The 16,301-nt window shown below is 37.8% G+C and overlaps 1 protein-coding gene across 3 annotated transcripts in view; it reads left to right on the forward strand.

Moving 5' to 3' along the window:
* Window positions 1-16,301, forward strand: part of RYR2 (ryanodine receptor 2) — an 830,565-nt gene that overhangs the window by 342,494 nt on the left and 471,770 nt on the right. For all 3 annotated transcript variants that reach the window (XM_053605591.1, XM_053605592.1, XM_053605593.1), the window contains exons 4-5: window positions 9,734-9,808; window positions 13,940-14,018. In XM_053605591.1, coding sequence (XP_053461566.1) covers window positions 9,734-9,808; window positions 13,940-14,018 — 154 coding nt within the window. The remainder of the gene's footprint in view (window positions 1-9,733; window positions 9,809-13,939; window positions 14,019-16,301) is intronic.

A 16,301-nucleotide genomic window follows, 5' to 3' on the forward strand; every position in this document is an offset into this window, starting at 1 on the left:
CCTAAGAGAGGTCATTGGGAGTGTTAATTTTTAGAATTAGTTTATATTTCACTAAACTGAAATAACAATTTAAAAAATCAAAGTTGAAATGAAAAGACATAATTAGGGTATAGGAGCTCTTCTGTGTCACCTGAATTAGTGTTTCTTTCTTTGCACCAATAGCAGATAAAATATAGTTAGGAATTCTCTTGATTTCCAATGTTGGTTAACATTTTTCTGAATGAGGTATTGCTATTTGATTTTTTTTCCTACTCATAATCATTTGCACTTGCTGATAAAACAATCCCAGAGTTATTTCAGATTTACTTTATTAAGTGACTCATGCTTTGGACCAAAGAGTTTTGTTTCCTTTTGTTTCCTTTTGTCATCCATTTGACACCCGGAACCATCTATGTATTAAAACATACCCATAGCAATTTCTTTTCTTGGTTTTCATGTTAATGTAACATCATTATATTTGGAGCTGATTTGACCTCTCCATTCTGAAATAATCTAACACTGAGTTACTTCCACTTGCAAATTTTACCATAAACAACTAAAATTCCCCCTTTGTGTTTTTGTGCAAATTGATCATCATCCAAAAAAGTTTTTCTTAGACAGAAAGCAGGTTGAATCTATGCTTCTACCTGTGCTGGAATTGCCCTTGCTGTCATCCCTTATTCTGTTTTGTTGAATGAAATTTTAGCTCTTGTCTGATGAAATTTGTATGAGTGAAAGAAATCATTAATTTGTTAAAATCATTTTAAGCAAAATATTATATCCTCCGCACCCAAAGAGTCTGTTTCCTTCAGTATTTATCCTTGTTTGTGAGTTTCTTTTTTTCTTTTCACTCATGTCAACGTTTGAAGGGTCTTCGTTGTTGTTCTTTTTCTGTTTGTTACTTTTGATCAGACCTAAGTAGGGTTTACACTGAGATTAAAATGATACATTCATCCTTTTTGTTCTACTGTATTTTGCTTTCTTCTTTGCCCTTCAGTGATCTCTCCTGAATATCTCATGATGGCATAACTTTGGTAATATCTAGCGCTTCCGCGAAATTGAATAAAAGTGATTTGTAAACAAAAGTTATTATCAACAATGCCACGAATATCACAAACGATCACTCACGTTCTTGATTATCTTTTGAAATGACATGCGTCTGTTACATCTCATCTTCTTTCTCATTCTACGGATGGATGTTTTATTATTTGCTGATTTGCAGTATTCCTTCTATTTTATTGTATATAGAGATGACGTTTTTCCCTGGTCTGGCCCTTCCTGTAGTCAGACAAAACTTGAAATCTGAATAGCAGAGCTTGGTAACTCTACTGAGCACCCTTTTTTCTGTCGATTACAATTTTAAAGCAGTTCAACTTTGATGAATGTCAAAATCACCCTGAGAACATTTTTTAAAGAAATATCCCTAAAACCTAGCTCAAAAAAAAAAAAAAAAAACTTCATAAAGAAAGTATCTGTTATAAACTGTGTGCTACAGAAAAATGTTAGATTCTTATGTTTCTCTGAATTAAAGCTGAAAAGTGATTTTGCCTAATTCTTCATGTGGTGACATCTCTGTCGTTAGTGTGATCGGTCAGTTTCAACATGGAAAATGTTTTCTGATATCATTTACCATTAACATGTTATAAAAATGTGACTAAACAGCCTATATTTTCCCGGCCAAAAACGAAAATGTTCTTTACAATTTTCCCTTAAAATTAATCATCTCAAAAGTGAAAAAAAAAAAAAATAGTCTGAATGGAATTTCTCAATGTGAGTATGTTTAGGGAAAAGCTGAAATATTTACAATTATCCATATTAGAAAACTTTCCTTTAAAACTAACGTGTCTATACCTATCTTTTCTCTGTAGCGCTTAGACACGCCTATTGATAACTAAACTCAGCCCTAAGTTTGGAAATACATTTTTTTCTTCTTTTTCATCTGTGTAAGAATAAGAAATCTAAAGAAAAATGAAGGAATACACACATGCAGATATTGCCATTATGATTTAGAGAAGAATAAATGAATGATTGTAACTCATGAAAAGACTGTCATTTAAGAGAAAATGTTTTATGATTTTTCTCTGAAATTCACCTCTCACAATATGTAATGTCTAAGAAACTGCTTCCTGTTACTTTGCATGAAATATGAGCAGCTTATTGCAGCTTATTAATTTAGAATCTCCCTGTTTCTAATCTGCTGTTTTTACTAAAATTCGCTAGGTTGCTGTTTATAACACTGCATTGTTATGCAGAATAGGAAATGAAAGGTTTTTTTTTTTTAATAAAAAGTATTTTCAGAGGTTAGATTTATGGTTATATCTTTTGTTTATGCTTGGGTATGTTGCAAATTAAATCACACATGAAAGCAGCGTGTTTTCACAGAATAAGGAAGAACTAATGTAAAGACATTTTAAGAAAGAGTTTCGCTTGCTACAGCTTTTCTCTAGCATGTAGTTGGAATTCAGTTTTGTTGCAACAGCATAGTGAATGCGTTTTTTATGTTTATTGTTTATATAGCTCCACTTAAAGTAATGGAGTATTTATAAATAAGAGGTATTTTTAAATGTCTTTGAAATGATTTCTGTTTAATATTTTCTCTCTTTTCCTTTATACCCTTACAGAAATTCATGATGAAGGTAAGGCCTTGGTTCATCTGTTCTATTTCTAAAACTCTGTATGTTTTAATTATGGTTTTATGTATCAGGTATATGTTTTTGAGTTCATGCCACTTTTCTTTACATTTTAAAGTTTTTAAAAAATTAAATCAAACATTGAAACTTTTAAATTTAAATAAATAAAATCACATGTTTAGACTTAACAAACAACATTTGATATCTCTGGGAAACATTGTAACGTTAAGTTTAATTAATCAACTCTTGGAATTTTTTCTTATTAAAGTGAATTTTTTCTGTAGCTCTTTATTTGGAACCTTCCCTCTTGGAATTATATTGTCTATTTTGTGTTGAAGCTCTCTTGCATGAAGACAATGGGAGATTCTTATGCTAGGAAATCAGGAGAGGCAGCAAGAAACTAAGTTTCCCAACTCTAGAAGAAGTGAAAGTAATTCAGCCTCTTTTCATTTCTCAACTAACTCAGAAAAACAAAAAGATAAAAGTAAAACACGTGGCCCTATCAGTTTGAAAGAATATGTAGAGGATCAGAAGATCAGAATATAATTATTTTGGGATATACAGCAGAAATTTTGTTTCATTTTTACATACCTACCACATTTCTCCTGTAACATTCATGAAATTTAATTTTTGGTCTTAAAAGCTGAGAAACATCAGAAAATTTATCTGTATACATTAATAAAGGCTTAATTTAGTTTTGAAAGAATGTCATTTCAAATGTATAAACTCTGAGAAGTATGAAATCATGATTTTGGATGGATTTATGAGGAGGTGCAGTGGCTCATGCTTATAATCCCAGCACTTCAGAAAGTCAAGGCAGAAGGCACATTTGAGGCTAAGATTTCTAGAGCAGCCAGGGAAACAAGAGTGAGACACTGTCTGTGCAAAAATTTTTTAAAAAGTTAACCAACCAGGTGGCTGGGCACGGTGGCTCACGCCTTTCATCTTAGCACTCTGGGAGGCTGAGGGGAATGGATTGCCTGAGCTCAGGAGTTGGAGACCAGCTTGAGCCAGAGTGAGATTCCAGCTTTACCAAAAAAAAAAAAAAAAAAAAAAGTCAAGAGAATTGCTTAAGTACAAGGGTTTGAGGTTGCTGTGAGCTATGACTTTACAGCACTCTACTGAGGGCAACAAAGTGAGACTTTGTCTCATAAAAAAGAAAACATTAAGCAGGTGTGGTGACATGCCTGTACTCCCAGCTTCTTAGGAGGCTGAGACTGATGGTTTGAATCCAAGTGTTCAAAGCTGTAGTAAGCTGTGATCATGCAAAGCCAGACCCTGTCTCTTTAAAACAACAACAACAAAAAAAGAAAGAAGTAAAAAAAGAAAACCACTTTGGATGTAGATTGAAAGGTTGCTTTGAAGAAAGGGAAGCTTACTCTTGTCAGTGTATTCAATTACTTAGGTGTATCATTCATTTGTATCTTATGAAACGTTAAACCAGGTACCAGGAGAGCAGCCCAAACTGGACTTATTCACTACACAATAACAGTTTGGCAGTTTGGATGGGATGACAGAAGAAAGCATTTCTTTTTTTTTTTTTTTTTTTTTGAGACAGAGTCTCACTGGATAGAGTGCTATGGTGTCATAGCTCACAGCAACCTCAAATTCTTAGGCTCAAGCAATTCTCTTTCCTCAGCCTCCCATGTAGCTGGGACTATAGGCGCCCGCCACAGCACGTGGATGTTTTTAGAGACAGGGTCTCACTCTTGCTTAGACTGGTCTCGAACTCCTCATCTCCAGCAATCCACTCACCTTGGCCTCCCAGAGTGCTAGGATTACAGGCATGAGCCACTGCTCCCAGCCCAGGAAGCATTTCTTTGAAGCCATCTATCAACAATGACATAGAACATCTTCCAAAATGTCAAATAACTCTACCTCTGAGTTTTCAGTAGAAAATATGATTATATTGTGAAATGAGATCATTAACTGTTAAATTAGATCATGAAACAGGGGTTTGCCTGGGAAAATAAGTATTATAAACAGCAGAAAAACATGAATATTTCCTCTCCCTGTAAATATTAATGAATAGCTAAGGAGATTCAGTTTGAAAAAGTTCAGTTTTTCCTAGCTAAATCTGCATTTCTTGTGTCCATTTTATTAACTTACCCTTACTCCATACAGTGATATTTGCAAATAAAAATGTGGATATGGCATTGGATGGGAATGCCATCCACTTGGGGAAGTGGGAGGAAATATTTACCTGAAACGAATATCTCAAGCCCTTTTGTAAGAGCAGATTCATATAAAAACCAGTGCAGATAGAAAGATCAGTTACAACTAGGTGGTGTGCTTAAATAATGTCATTAGTCTCTGGTTTTTATTTAACTGTCAGGCCGAAGGCTAATGGCTAGTCACATGCCTGCGCTGGGTGATCTGGGAGGATTGGCATTTTAGAGACAGATGGATGCTTTCTTGTTTCAGAAGCCCATTCCTGCTTGTTGGTGTTGGATATTGATGACTTAGTATTGTCCTCGGCCCGATCTGTTCCCTCAGGAGACTTTTGGGGAAGTCACTATCACAAGTTAAGCCATCCAGCGTCACGTAGCTGTCTTGACATTGTTCAGCTGGCTTTGTCAGGCACATTCTGAACTGAAGCCAACATTCTCATGGATTATTACAACCATCTGGGACCCTCTTTTTTTTTATTGTTGGGGATTCATTGAGGGTACAATAAACCAGATTACAGTGATTGCATTTGTTAGGCAAAGACCCTCTTTTTTTTTCTTATTGTTAAATCATAGCTGTGTACACTTGTGCAATTGCCTGTACCCATTCTAAGATGCACCATAGATGTGGCCCCACCCATTACCCTCCCTCCACCAAAACCTCCCCCCTCCCTTCCCCTCCCTTGGCCCTTTCTCCATAGTCTTGTGCTATAGTTGGGTTATAGTCTTCATGTGAAAGCTATAAAGGGGGCAGGACCATTTGAAAAGGTCCTGGTGGTAGGGACCCACAGGGGGACGGGAATGCCAGCCCAGCACCTGTATTGTTGCTGTGTATCTCGTGCTGTTGCAATTTCTGTTCATAAGTCATTCTCAGACGATTTTATTCTTCTCCCTGAAGCAACTGACATTTTTTATTTGCAAATATCACTATTTGTATTTGAAGGTAAAATTAAAAACTTCTCAACGCAGAGATCCAAGCACTAGGAAAGAGGTTCTTTTAACATGGATTTCTTTCTGTTGCCTACGATATTTTAAATTAGGATGCCATTCAGTATTGCTTGAAGTAATAAAGTCCTTTTAACTTCTAAAATCACATATTATCACAGTCAAGGGATATAGAAAAATTCTCCTGTAGAGTCCAGTTTATTTTTTTAAAGTCTCTTGCATAATAAGGGCCTAGAGTTATAACAAATGTCCTATGTTGATTAATACAGCAGTTTTGTACAGAAAAAAATGACTGGGAAAGCAAAACACCTTAAAATATTTAGGTCTTATATAGTTAGTAAATTAATTAGCTTTAATCAATAATAGGTGTACATAAAATGCTAATAAGGAAATACATAGTTGTCTATTAGACAACTATTTTAAATTACACACAAACTTTATGGGCACCCTGTATATTGCAAACGTATACAGTCATCCCTCTATATCCATGAGGGATTGATTCTAGGACTGCTCATGGGAACCAAAGTACATGGATGCTCAAGTCTCTTGTATGAAATAGTGTGGTATTGGCATGCAACCTACACACATCACCTGTATGCTTTAAATTAGTTCTAAATGACTTATGATACCTAACGTAATATAAATGCTATATAAATGTTATCCTCTATTATTTTAAAATTGTACTATTTTAATTATGGCATTGTATTGTTTTCCTGAATATTTTCCATCCTAAGTTGGTTGAAGCCATGGATGCAAAATCTGCAGATATGGAGGGTTCATTGTTTTTTAAAAAGATCCAAAACAGGCGGCACCCGCTTTTGCTCAGTGGTGTATGGCGCCGGCCACATACACATATGGCGCTGGTGAGTTTGAGCCCAGCTCGGGCCTGCTAAACAACAATGACAACTACAACCAAAAAATAACTGAGTGTTGTGGCGGGCACTTGTATTCCCAGCTACTTGGGAGGCTGAGGCAAGAGAATCGCTTAAGCCCAAGAGTTTGAGGTTGCTGTGAGCTATGATGCCACAGCACTCTACCAAGGGCAACATAGTGAGACTCTGTCTCCAAAAAAAATCCAAAACAAATAAACAGCCAAAAAAAATCAAGCCAGTAATTTTCGTGTGTGTATAAACCTCCTTAGTTATAGACAGGTGTGTGTGGATGTGCACATGCACACTTGTATTTCCAGAAAGTATCCAGCCATTGTTAATACTGTTTTTCATATTACGTGGCTAGATATGTACTAATAAAATGTGGAGGGAAAACTTTACTATGAAAGGAGAGATTTTTGCTTAAATTCAGGCCTTGTCTTTCACTTTAAAAATTATTTTGATTGGTTTGATTGTTAAGTGTTATTAGAGTTCAGCTGGATTTTGTAGCTTTGGAACTTGAACCTATTGTGAAAAGGTGAGCTTCTATCACAGTAATTCAGACCAGACAAAGTAAACAAAATTGTTCTTGGCCACAATACATCAAATATAGTATAGAAAACTAAGGACTCTAAAGAGTGCCTCGTTCTGTGAAGAAATATAACTTTTCAAAGTGGGTTTTTCCCTTTTCTCAGCATGTGAAAAGAAGTGATTTTTAAAAAAGTTTTTCTTTCCTTATTTATTTATTTATTTATTTACTTATTTTTTATTGAGACAGAGTCTTACCTTGTCACCCTTGGTACAGTGCCATGGCATCATAGTTCATAGGAACCTTTCTTGGGCTCAAGCAATAAAAAAGTTTTTGGAAAAAGAGTATAATACTTTTGGATATTAAAGACTTTTCTTCTGCACTTAAGATATAGGTCAGTGTCATTACTCTTATCCTTAAGATTTTTAAAGACCTCCTTTTCCTGTAAAAGGAAATATGAGCTGCTTTGCCAGGTACCAGCACCAACAGCTCTATGGGTTCCCTCCCAGTGGTTTCATCGAAGTGTGGGGATGAAGAAAATTCAAGAGACAAAGAGAAAGTTTAAGAGTTTAGCTGGGTCAGGAGGCTTCATGCCTTTCTTCTCTGCGAGGCTTAAAACATGTGCAGCATCTCGCCCCAGGCTATCTCTGTTTTTAGTTCATATGTCATTGTTTGAATCATAAATCTCATGGGGGAAAGGCAAACAGTTTTGATATGGTTCTTGCTGTGCTTACATTTTTCTAACCAAATTATTTCTTTAACTACATTAATTAGATGGATTTACTTTTTACTTTTATTGCTCTAAGGTATTTATGATCTTTAACACAGAGTATGGGAGAGTGAAAAAGAGTCTGCGAGCAGGGCTTTGGAGAAGACCCCAAAGAAGCCACCCACACAAATCACACAAGTGACAGTTAATACTTGAGAAGCTTGTTGCTCAGACAGACAGATGCTTGTGGTCATACCAAGATGACAGAAGAAAAAGATGCTTTATCTCCTTATCTAGATATGTCTGGGGCATATCTTGCCTTCTTTAACAAAGTTGAAGCATTCAGCAATCTAACTTTATGAGAAAGCACTCCCTCTTCACAGAACGAATAGCCCATCTGCCTATACGGGCAAGTCTTGCCTGTTTAGCAACCTCTGAGGAGTCTGTGAGGCTGCAGAATTGCACTGGGGTAGGGGTGAAATTCCAGCAAGTCAATTATGCGGTTTTAAAGGCACCAGGCCTCTAGTAGCACGTTGTGCTGGGTTCAGGATTCTTCTGAATCCACTTCTTTCCTGTTTCTGTTTTCGTTTGCCCATCCTCTGCAATCATTTTCTTAATTCAACTCTTACCTTACTTATAACTAATACTTGTATATTGGTTTCAAGCTAATGAAATCATTATTACTAGCAATGCAAGCACATTAAGATCTGACTCTTCCCTTAAGCGCTCCCACATGCACCTGTACTCCTTGGCACAACATTCTGTACCTTTCATGATCTGTCCTTGATCTGTTTTATAATTCCTGTCAGCTTTCTCTGTACAGCCCAACACTACAATTCCATGGTCCCTTCTTTGTTCTCAAATACTTTACAATTATATCTCATGATGCTTTCATGCGTACTACTCACCAGACCGGAATTGGACTCTCCTGTCCAGTTTTTTTTCAACGAATGTTTATTGAATGCTTACTGGGTCTGATGTTGTGCTCACAGCGGAGTTGAAGTGATAATAGGACAAAGTCATTGTCCTGGAGGAGTTCTTAGTCTGGCCAAGGAGAGAAAGGTTCTTACATGGGAGAGTGAAAAGGCCAACATGCAGGTGCATACTTGGGGCTGTAGGAGGACAGCTTTAAACAGACTTGATGAGGCTTCATAGAGGAGGCAGCCTTTTACCTCAGTTTTAAAACATAGTTTTTAAGGCAGGGAAGACTATAGAGTCAGGGAACATCATGCTCCAAGACAAGGCTGCATGACACTGGGGTGACATACTCAGGGAAGGGAAAGCATGTGGGTTTGTCTGGAGCATAGCGTGATGGGAGATGAGGCTAGAAAGGACTGAGACTAAATGTCTCTGTTCTAATACTTCTCAAAGTGTGGTCCCTGGACCAACAGCATCAGCATCACCTGGGGAATTTTCTTTTTTTATTGTTGGGGATTCATTGAGGGTACAATAAGCCAGTTACACTGATTGCAATTGTTAGGTAAAGTCCCTCTTGCAATCATGTCTTGCCCCCATAAAGTGTGACACCTGGGGAATTTTCTAAATGAAAATTCCTCGTATCTACCGCAGACTCACTGAACCAGAATCTCAGCAGTAAGGCCCAGGAATCTGTGTTGTGACAAGTTCCCCAGGTGATTTATAAACATGCTAAATGGTGATAATTCTTTGCTGCAATCAAGTTTATTCTCTTAAGAACCAGATCATATGGTAACCCCACCGTGGAGGTTTTCTTGAGAGTTTTATTCTGATTTAAGCATTAATTTCCACAGCACTTGTCTGCAGTAGCTCTGACTGTGGGTATACTTTCCTGCTGGACTTCCTGGAGGGCAAGGGAACATTTTATTGACTTAAGTTACTCATTGGTGTTTTTCTTTTCTCTCCCCTCTGTTCCCTTCTCCATGCAGACTGCTCAAGGTGGAGGCCACCGAACGCTCCTCTATGGACACGCCATACTGTTGCGTCATTCCTACAGCGGCATGGTGAGCAGGTGTTCTGATCCCCTCTCCTGCAGTTGGGCTGATGAGTAGGAACACTACTCAGTGGGGAAATGTTGGTACTATCTCAGCAATGTTTTAATGAGGTCGGATGTGATATGTATGTACTCTGTTTAGTTTTCCCATTTAAAAGATGAAGGTTAGCTTAGATGACCTGTAAGGTCCTTCAGGTCTTATATTTACACACTCCTATATTAAATATCTTACTATATTGATAGAGTTGCTATAGGAAGGGAGATGCATAAGTCCAATAGGGATTATTTCTCTTTTGATTTTTTAAATGTTTCATCTATTAGAGAATTAAAGTGTCTTTACTAAAAGTTAAGATTTAAAAATCTACCTGTGAACACCAATGTCAGTTCTGCTCATTAACTTCTTTTCTTTTTGGAGAGAGAGAGAGAGAAATAGTCTGACTCTTCGCTTTGTTTGCATTTGTTGGCCAGGGCTGGGTTTGAACCCCCCACCTCCTGCATGTGGGGCTGGCGCCCTACTCCTTTGAGCCACAGGCGCCGCCCAACTTCTTTTCTTTCTAATGAGGTATTCTGTGTCTCCACTTCAGCTCCTTCTTTTACCCAGTTAAACACTGGACTTGCCTCAGGCATCATTTTCTACCTCCTATATATTTTTTAAAAAAAACCCTCATATATATATATGTTTTTACATGTCTCATAAATACTTTAACATACCTTTCCATATCATATATGCCATTGATCCTTGAACAATGTGGGAGTTAGGGATGCTAACTCCCCACCCAGTCAAAGATCTATGTATAACTTTTAACTTACCCCAAGCTTAGCTGCTAATAGCCTTCTGTTGACTAGAAGTCTTGCTGATTACACAGATTAGTACATATTTTGTAATTTATATGGACCATAAACTGTGTTACAATGCGTTAAACTAGAGAAAATAAAATTTTAAGAAAATCACAGGGACAGAATATGTATTTCTGATCCCTGAGAGGGTCATCATAAAGATCTTCATCCTTGTTGTCTTTATACTTTGTAGACTGAAGGGGGTGGGAGGAGGAGGGGCTGGTCTCACTGTCTCTGGGCAGCACAGACAGAAGAAAATCTGTATAGTTGGACCCAGGTAGTTAAAAACCATTGTGCTTCAGGGTCAACTGTATATAAACTGTGTAAAAATATGGAATAGTTTTCATTCTATTCTTTTAAAAACTTTATTAAATTACAAAAGCAAAACATATTTATTCTAAGATGTGTGGATGTAAAATAATAAAAAATTATTTGACTACACTAATAAGAGCTGTTAGGACCTTAAGAAAAGAAATTTAATTATTCTCGGTTCTTAATTTTTTTAACTAACTGAGATCTTAGTATGCAATCTGATTTAAATCCTGATTTTCAAAATATAAGCATTTTTCATGTTATTTAAACAGTTCATCAACATAATTTCAGTTTGCTATACAATAGTCCAGTATCTGGAAGTATAATTATAATTGTTCATTTTCAAAAGTGTAGGAAGAGAAGGATAAGAAAAGTATAAGCATGATTTTAATCACGATTTAATAATATCACTTCTTGTAGTATATTCTATCACATAAATAGGTCAAATAAGAAAGATTGTGATAATACTGGGTAGAACTAAGTATTGATGATTATTTTCTTCATAATAAAGTATATCAATGTCATAGTTGGGCGTTGTGGCAGGCGCCTGTAGTCCCAGCTACTTGGGAAGCTGAGGCAAGAGAATCGCTTAAGCCCAAGAGTTTGAGGTTGCTGTGAGCCGTGTGACGCCACAACACTCTACTGAGGGTGACATAGTGAGACTTTGTCTCAAAAAAAAAAAAAAAATAATAATAATAATAATAATAAGGAATACCAATGTCACATCAGTAGCCAATATCATAATTGTGCAATATTGAGCCATTCCTGATAAAATAACTAAACTAAAAAATAGATAAACAAATATAAAAATATGTTTGTTCTACTGTTGCTATCTAACATAGTTCTAGGAATTTTGACATGGCAAAATATGAAATAAAGCAGTTTAATAAAGTTGCTGGATACGGGACAAATACGTAAAAATGTATTTGTATAGAAAAACACACAATCAAATTTCATGAATAGAATTCATTTTCCATAGCAATCAAAACACATAAACTGTATGTACTGATTAACATGAGGTTCTGTTTTAAGAAAAGCACCCTCTATTCTTTTTATTTTAATTAAGTCATTTGTACATAAATCATAAATACATTTATGCCCTTATGGGATTCGATGTGTTGATTATTTGTACAAATTGGAGTGCTTACATCCTACTAATCAACATAGCTTTCACCTCATTTACCCAATTACTGCATTAAGACATTTGTGTTCTACACCTGATAGATCCAACTTGTACTTGCAATGTGCTCCATCGGTGTGGTCCCCCTACTAATCCTCCCCCATCAACCCATCTCTTCCCCTCCACTCCCCTCTCCCTTCCCTTCCCTCCTTCATTTTAGGCTATAGTTGTGTTTCATTTTTCATATGCAAGTGTGAGTGATTATAAATTGTTTTCACAGTAGTACTGAGTACATTGGATATGTATTTTTCCATTCCTGAGATACTTTACTAAGAAGAATATTTTCCAGCTCCTGTGGCTCGAAGAAGTAGGGCGCTGGCCCCATATACTGGAGGTGCCAGGTTCAATCCCGGCCCTGGCCCAAAACCACCCTCTATTCTTAATAGATGGGTTAAGAGCTTGAACTTGATTGCTAGATCTGGGCTCAGTCTCACTTTGCCACATGATGAGATACTTTGCTGAGCTTCTTTAAGCTTCTAATTGCATGTGAAAATTTCCTCCGTTCATTCAGTAATGTTATTTGGCATCTGCTGTGTGCTGTGCCGTTTTCGACATGCTGCATGTGGGACTGAGTTGTTGCCCTCATGCAGCTTAATTAACAGTTAGTGGAATAATTACAGTATCTGCCAAAGAGTTGCCGTGAACATTAAAGGGGAAAGCATATGTTAATAGTTGTAGTGCCTAGCATTGTAAATGATTGAGAAATATTACAGAAGACTTTAACAGGAATCACCTTATGTTTTTGCCTGAGAATCTGGGTGTTACAAAAGTTACTGCTTTTTCCCAAATCAAGGTAGACATTTAACGTAGTTTAGATATAAAATCTATAAACCTCAGGAGCCATCATAGGCTGTCTGCACTGGCTAAAAGCAGGTTTGGGGACCCTTGCAGCGTCTTTCCTGTAACCTTGGGAGCCAGTGCTTAGCCAGGAGACTGAATCCGAGTCTCCAGGTCAATTTGATTTCACACCCCCAGGGGGCTGATTCGGTGTTTGCCAGCACATTAGCCCCAATTGGTTTATCTCCTGTGTTTTCACACTCACGGACACCCACTTATCTAGATGGGCCCTATGCTAAAATAAGAAAATTCTGCCCTTGGCATTACTTGTGATTCTGGGCTGGTACTCTTTGCACTGTTCTGCTGTTCCCAGCAGTGCACTTGCTTGGGGGAGGTGTATTTTGAGCACATGTATCTTTGTATTTTCATTCTTACAGCACTGAGGAAAGTTTTTGAAGTTGGGTTGAGGATAAGGGAATTGGCCTGAAAAAATAATTCTAAGCTTTAGGTCCAAAAAAATATATAGTTAGGAAAGCCCAAATGTGGGAAGCGTGTGACTGCCCTGATGCTGTGGTAAGAGTTTGTTAGGGAAATGCACCCATGATCAAACTTGAAGAGGTGACGTGTTGCACACCAAAGTCAATTCTGGATGGACGTTAAGGAGTTAAAAATTTTAAAGTGAGAACAAGACTGGAAGATAAAAGTGATGAGTTTTCCAATTTCTGTTTGGGAGAAAGATCTCTAACTGTCAGATTGCGTTGTACTTTTTCTGATGATCATGAACATCGCATGAAGTGAGAAATGTGCCAACATATCCCTGGTTGCTGGCCTCCTTGTCCTGACAGCACATTTCCTTTAGAACGTTGCTTTTAATTCATGCTGTGCAAATGCTGTTCTGCTGCAGGGGCTGGGCTTTTCACAGAGACATCCAGGGTTTTAAGAACAGACTCAGACAGCATACCAAATAACGTGTTAGAATCAGCCACTGTCGCCCTGGGAAGTGTTCAGTGACGGCTGCTGGTGTGTGTTTTATAGTATCTGTGCTGCCTGTCCACTTCCCGGTCTTCCACGGATAAGCTGGCTTTCGATGTGGGCTTGCAAGAGGACACCACAGGTGAGCCCCTGAGCTGTGACGGAGAAAGCCTCACGGGAATTGGGTTGGAAGAAGTCATGAGATGTAATACCCACGCTGGATGTCCTCATGCATGGAGTCAGGAAAGAAATGCATGACTTTCTAGTGAACGTCTTTAGTAAAAGGAGGAAGTGTCTGTTGTCACCATTGCTCATCCCCACGTAATTAGTTGGGAGCGTAAACGAGGCCTCAAACCTTATTCTTCCTGTGGGTTTGGATGGAGCAACAGCCCTTACGTAACACGATTTGCTGGGCGTTGACCACAGTCACGTGTGCTGATTGGCTTATGAAGTGCTTCTCCATGTATCTTTCATCTTAAAACTATTTTTAAATCTGAAGTATAACATGCTCAGTGTCAACGGTCAAATAAAAAGGCCAAAAGGAAAGTCTCCTTCATTTCTCTGCCCTTGGGACATTGTGTTCTGTATCTGTCCAAATACATTTCCGTAGTTTTGAAACAGAAAATATATAAACGTATATACAGTAGTAGGACCTCTGTAAGTTGTCCATCTAATGGACCATAACAGACTGGCCAGCAGACAGAGGTGGTCAACGTAAGAAACTTGGCCTGCTGTACTGATAAGCACGTGGGGTGCACATCTGGTCTATGAAAATTAGGTCAGCTTAAGGAGGTGGTCAGTATGGACAGTTGGTCAGCTGTGGAGGTTCTCCTGTATTCACACATTTTCCTTTTAGAGAATCATAAAAGGGGAATGCAGGCTTTATTTTTATTCTTAATGCTCAGAGGGACTTTATATACCTCTGCACAGTTGTGCTGTTTTTATTGTAAACGATAAAAATGCATGACTTTTGGATTAAAAAAGTAAACAAAAGACCCAGTATGCCACACCTTCTGGGGGCAAGACATGACTGCAAGAGGGACTTTACCTAACAAATGCAATCAGTGTAACCTGGCTTATTGTACCCTCAATGAATCCCCAACAACAAAAAAAAAGAATGGAAGGAAATAGTTTGACTTTTCTTTGGTCGGGTTTTTTAGGGCTAGAGAATAAGGTGTCCTCTCACCCTCTTCCCTGTTTAAAATACTTTTTATGGAAAATAAATGTAGAGATTATGATCTCTACAATTTTCATGATCAACATATTAATAAAAATAAAGCTATATTTATCAATCTAAATAATTTTTTAATAGGCTGGGCGTGGTGGCTCATGCCTGTAATCCTAGCACTCTGGGAGACCAAGGCAGTAGATTGCCTGAGCTCAGGTGTTCAAGACCAGTCAAAGCAAGAGTGAGATCCCATCTCTACTAAAAGTAGTAAAACTAGCCTGGCATTGTGGCAGGTGCCTGTAGTCCCACCTACTTGGAAGGCTGAAGCAAGAGGATCACTAGACCCCAAGAGTTTGAAGTTGCTGTGAACTGTGATGCCACCGCACTCTACTATGGGCAACAAAATAAGACTGTCTCAAAAAAAAAAAAAAAAAGTGTTGTAGAAAAGTAAGAAAGCTGAGTAAAAGAAAAGCATGATAAATATTCGATGACAGATAGAACTAAAACAATTAGTCTCATTTTTTGACAGCAGTTACATTTAGGTTTTATGAGGGACTATGAACAGATAGAAGAATTGTTTCCTTAAGCTTATGTCTTAGGTAAGGGGACTGAAAAAGGAAGAATAGATACACAGGCCCTGAGGTTTATGCTTGACTTGTCCTAGAAGGAATTCTTTGATTTAACATATCCACAAACCTTTTATAACGGATCCTTCTGTAGTTGGATTGTCCAGGACCTTGCCCTCAGACTAATAGAAACCACCGTATTTGGTTATCATTTTGTCCCTTCTTTGCCTTGTTACAGCATAAAACAAGGCAAAGAAGGGACAAAATGATAAAATTTTAGAGGACAACACTTTGTATCCTTTTTTAAAAGCCAACATCCAAAAAAAGTACTGAGAATTTTTTTCTTAATTTTTTAAGAGATGAGGTTTCCCTCCGTTGCTGAGGCTGGTGTCCTAGGTGTGACCACAGTAGTAAAACTAACTGGTCCTAGGTGTGACCACAGCTTTCTGCAGTAGTGTCCTCTGGTCCTGAAGTGGTTCTTCTGCTTCAGCCGTCCAAGTAGTTGGGACCACAGGTGCACACCACAACGCCTAAGTGTTGAGATTTTTATGGGGACACGGCCTTGCTATGTTGAGCTCCTGACATCAAACAATCCTCCCTCCTTGGCCTCCCAAAGATTACAGCATGAGCCACGGCACCCTGGTCGTATTTTTAAAAACAATTGTTACAATTCAATTGTCACATCACAAAA

The sequence above is a fragment of the Nycticebus coucang genome, chromosome 10 (genome assembly GCF_027406575.1).
Source record: "Nycticebus coucang isolate mNycCou1 chromosome 10, mNycCou1.pri, whole genome shotgun sequence".
Taxonomy (NCBI): domain Eukaryota; kingdom Metazoa; phylum Chordata; class Mammalia; order Primates; family Lorisidae; genus Nycticebus; species Nycticebus coucang.